This window comes from Pelodiscus sinensis, chromosome 30 (genome assembly GCF_049634645.1).
Source record: "Pelodiscus sinensis isolate JC-2024 chromosome 30, ASM4963464v1, whole genome shotgun sequence".
Classification (NCBI taxonomy): domain Eukaryota; kingdom Metazoa; phylum Chordata; order Testudines; family Trionychidae; genus Pelodiscus; species Pelodiscus sinensis.
Genome location: NC_134740.1, coordinates 11,364,969 through 11,369,883, shown reverse-complemented (window position 1 = coordinate 11,369,883; position 4,915 = coordinate 11,364,969). Strand labels below are relative to the sequence as shown.

General features: G+C 48.0%; 1 protein-coding gene across 1 annotated transcript; it reads left to right on the top strand.

Annotated features, from left to right (window-relative positions):
* The first annotated feature begins 1,186 nt into the window (after window positions 1–1,186).
* On the top strand, window positions 1,187–2,152 carry LOC102447787 (olfactory receptor 10A4-like). The gene has a single exon (XM_014578149.2). The coding sequence runs from the start codon at window positions 1,187–1,189 to the stop codon at window positions 2,150–2,152; it is 966 nt and encodes a 321-aa protein (XP_014433635.2).
* Window positions 2,153–4,915: the final 2,763 nt, after the last annotated feature.

The window sequence follows — 4,915 nt, the reverse complement described above, 5'->3', positions numbered from 1 at the left end:
AAATTGCTCTGCAATATTGAGGGACAAATAACAATTTATAAAATTCAAAAGGCCAAACTCCCCCATTATTGGAAACTTTCATCCGTCTCCTCACTCTTCAAATGGTTTCAGGCACATTTTGGCATAAGACTGAGATCAGAATGTGCCCTCCTTTGGGAAATGCTGTTTGTTGAATGTGGATTTAGGGTAAAATTCCGGAACAAAGGAAGGAAAGAAGGGGTGGATGGGGACAGGAAGGAAGGAAGGAAGGAAGAAGGGATGCATGGGGATAGGAAGGAAGGAGGGAAGAGATGTCTTTTTGAACTTTAAAGTAGACAGAATAAGGCCAGGTCTACATTCGACCCTGCACCTTGGTTAAGGTATCTAACTCCAGTCATGTAAAATCCATAGCTGAGGTTGGCTTAAATTAAGTGAAGTTTGGTTCTGTCATCACAGTGGGAGGCTGACGATTGAGAAAAAGTTTGGCAAAAAAGGCCCCGGAGAATTCCAGTGGATGCGAAGCTGGATCTGTGTCATCAGGGTGTCCTCGTAGCCAAGAAGGCTGATGGCATATTTAGGGTGCATTAAAAGAAGCGTTGTGAGCAGATTTAGAGAAGTGATTACTCCCCTTTATAAGGCCCTGGGATGGCAAAATATGTAGTATTGCACCCAGTTCTGGTCCCCCACTATAGAAAGGACGTGGACGCATTGGAGAGGGTCCGGTGGAGTGAAACTAAAATGATGAGGCGGCTGGAGCACATGACCAAAGAAGAGAGGCTGAGACATTTGGGTTTGTTTAGTCTGCAGAAGAGAAGAGTGAGAGGGGATTCTACAGTGGCCTTCAACTCTCAGAACTGGTTTCCAAAGAGGTTGGGGGAAGGCTGTTCTCAGTGGGGCCGATGACAGAATAAGGAGCAATCGTCTAGAGTTATAGTGGGGGAGGTCTAGGTTGGAGATTAGGAGAAAAAAGTTCTCTAGGAGGTTGGGGAAGTACTAGGATGGGTTTCTTAGGGAGGGGTGGAATCTCCATCCCTAGAGGTGTTTAAGTCCCAGCTTGAAGAAGCCCTGACTCGGATGATTGAGTTGGGGTTGGTCCTGATTTGGGAAGGAGGCTGGATTCGATGACTCCTGAGGTCTCAGCCAGCCCTGGGATTCTACAGTCTACCTGTTTTATGTTCCTCTCATTCAGTCTCTCTCACCCCTGCAGATGACCTATTCTGAGAGTGACCCTGGTGAGAACCAGACCATCTCCGGTGGGTTCATCCTGGTGGGGTTTTCCTACCTCGGTGAACAGCAAATCCTTCTGTTTCTGATGCTCCTGGTCATCTACCTGGCCACTCTATTGGGGAACCTCCTTGTTATCATCCTGGTAAAGCTGAACCTCTCACTCCACATCCCCATGTTTTTCTTCCTGGTAAACCTGTCCTTCCTGGAAATCTGCTTCACTACCAGTGTTGTCCCTCAGCTGCTGGTTCATCTTCTGGTGGAGGAAAAGTCCATCTCTCTTGTTGGCTGTGCAGCCCAGATGTACGTGTTCAGCATCATGGGCCTCACGGAATGCTGCCTCCTCGCAGCCATGGCCTACGACCGTTACGTGGCCATCTGCCACCCCCTGCACTACATGACCATCATGAGCGGCCGGGTCTGTGCCCAGCTCGCGGGGGCTTCATGGTTCATTGGGATCTCAATGGAAGTAGCTCAGATCACGTGGATCTTCAGCCTACCCTTGTGTGGCTCCCACCAAATCCACCACTTCTTTTGTGACATCCTACCCGTACGTAATATAGCCTGCACTGACACATCCAAGATTCATATTCTAGGACTCTCTATCATAGTGCTTTTTATCATGAGCCCTTTCTTCATGATAATCCTGTCCTACGTCTACATTATCTCCACCATCCTCAAGCTGCCATCCGTGGAGGGCAGGCGTAAAGCCTTCTCCACCTGCTCCTCCCACCTCATGGTGGTGAGTTTGTTCTATGGAACGGCCCTTTTCACCTACCTGTGGCGGAATTTTAGCTCCACTCTGGAGAATGACCAAATTGTTTCTCTGATGAACATAATTGTAGCACCGGTGTTGAACCCCATAATATACACACTGAGGAACAAAGAGGTGAAGGGAGTGTTGCGAAAAACACTAGAGAAGAGAAAGAGCAGGTTAAGAACTATTTAGGAAAGAGAGACATACACAAAGTGATGGGCCCGGATCTAACGTGTCCGAGGGTACTGAAGGGGTTGGCAGATGTCATTGAAGAGCTTTTGGCCATTATCTTTGGATGATTGGAAAAAGGGAAATGTAGTGCCCATGTTTAAAATGGGGCTGAAGGATAATCCAGGGAACTACAGCCCAGTCAGGCTTACCTCAGTCCCCAGAAAAATCTTTGCGGAGATCCTCAAGGAATCCATTGTGAGGCACCTGGAAGAGGAGAAAGTGATTAGGAGTAGTCAACATAGATTTACATAGGGCAAGTTGTGCCTGACCAACCTGATTAGCTTCTATAATGAGGTAACTAGCTCTGTGGACATGGGAAATCAGTGGATGTGGTAAACGGTCTCCCACAATATTCTTGTCAGCAAGTTAAGGAAGTATGGATTGGATAAATGGACTGTAAGATGGATAGAAAGCTGGCTAGACTGTTGGGCCCGGCGGGTAGTGATCAATGGCTCGATGTCAGGTGGGTGGTCGGCCTCTAGCGGAGTGCCCCAAGAATCTGTTGTAGGCCCAGTTTTGTCCAACATCTTTATTAACCTGATGAAGTGGGTCTTTGCCCACGAAAGCTTATGCTCCTACACTTCAGTTAGTCTATAAGGTGCCACAGGACTCTTCGCCATGTTTAGTAATGATCTGGATGAGGGGATGGATTGCACTTTCCCTAATTTTGCTCATAATAGTAAGCTAAGGGAAGAAGTAGGGCAGGGATAGCATCCAGAGTGACCTAGAGAAATTATAGGATTGGGCCAAAATAAATCTGATGAGGTCCAACAAGAGCAAGTTCAGAGTCCTTCTCTTGGGAGGGAAGAATCCCAAGCACTGTTACAGGCTGGAGACCGACTGGCTAAGTAGCAGTTCTGCGGAAGAGAACCTGGGGATTACAGTGGATGAGACGCTGGATGTGAGTTAGCAGGAGGCCTTGTAGCCAAGAAGGCTAACGGCATATTAGGGTGCTTTAGGTGGAGCATTGCCAGCAGATCCAGAGAAGTGATTACTCCCTTTTTTTTTTTGCATTAATGTAGCTACATCTCAAGATAGGCCTGCAGTTCTGGGGCCCCCGCTACAAAAAGGATGTGGATGCTTTGCAGAGGGTCCAGCGGAGGGCAACCAAAATGATTGGGGGGCTGGAGCACATGACCTATGAGGCGAGTCTGAGGGATTTGGGCTTGTTCAGTCTGCAGAAACGAAGAGTGAGGGGGGATTTGAGAGCAGCCTTCGTCTCCCTGACGACGTTTCCATAGAGGCTGGAGAGAGGCTGTTCTCACTGGGGGCAGATGGCAGGATGGCGACAATGGTCTCACGTTACAGTGGGGGATGACTGAGTTGGGGTCGGTCCTGCTGTGGGCAGGGGGTTGGACTCCATGACTCCCGAGTTCTCTCCCAGCCCTGGGATTCTAAGATTCTGGGATCTTTGCCGACAGCCAGAGACATTAGAGTGAAAAGCAGAATTAGTCAAAATGGAGCGAATGAGGCAAATTCAGAAACATTTTGTTTAATTTCCCACAGGGACTGAAGTTTTTTGTTCCAATTTAACCCTTTGAAGACATTGATCTATTATCCTGTCATGAAAATCAGGAGAGAAACTTTTCTTACCAAAGTGCCCCCTACATTTTACATTTCTCAATGTTTGGGAAAATGTCAGAACCTTTCAACCACGTGAAAAATTCCTTGTCAAATCAGAGGAGACTATTTAGCCCAATAGCGTCCTACGTTTAGATCTTCCAACTTTGAAATGTTAAAAAAATAAGGCATTACAGGAGAAACATTGCAGTCCATGTACACAGTCACCATCCAGGAATTTCTGTGGTCAGAATACGTCAAGTTGTTTTCTTCCTTTTTCCCCGTCAGCTCTGCTGTGGGAGGTCGACGGGGAGAGGTGTGTGAGTGATTTGTGTGTGAAGGTCCCAATATCAACCTGATGGGCAGGAGAAGGAGGGGAACATTGATTCTCCAGGCCCACCAGCGCCTCAAATTTCTCAATTTATTGTCTGAGAAATGGCAACAGGCCCTGCTCGACTTCCCTCTCCTTTTCATGGGTCTTTCTCTTCCGCACTTTGTGCTTCTCCAGGCTGCCTCCCAGATCTGACAGATCTGCCTCTATGACATCTGCCAACATAGGGTAGACCCAATAGTAACTGCCCAGTTGTCCGGGTGATTTGAAAGGACTCAGGGACCCACAGCTGCTGTTGCCACCAGCATCAGCAGTTCTACCAACCTAAGGCATATTCCCTACCTGCCTTCACTCCACGACACTCCCTGAAGTGGCCAGCACCTTTCTGTGGTGCTGCAGGGGGCATCTTTGCACACCCCCCGCAGGTGCTGATTTGCAGCTCCCATTGGCTACACTATGCGGCCAATGGGAGCTATGGGGTTGGTCCCTGACTATAGCAGCACCCTGAGAACACCTGGCCACCCCTCCTCAGAGCCTCACCCCACACACCAAATTGTACACAGGGCCAGACTGATCTGAGGAAGTGGGTCTGGCCCACGAAAGCTCATCACCTAATAAACCATCTTGTTAATCTTTAAAGTGCGACATAGTCCTGTCTTTTGTTTCATGGTCCCTAGGCACACCTATAATTGCAGGCCCTAAAATTAACCTATACAGAAGGGAGAAATGCCCAATCATCTGTACAGCTAATATCTCCCACTGTAGTTTTCACTCTGGAGAGTGGCACACCACGTGAGGAATTAATAGTCCTTCATTCTGAAATAACAGCCATT

What these genes read in the sequence shown, in the direction of transcription:
- LOC102447787 (XM_014578149.2), top strand. Translation starts at nt 1,187, where the DNA reads ATGACCTATTCTGAGAGTGACCCTGGTGAGAACCAGACCATCTCCGGT.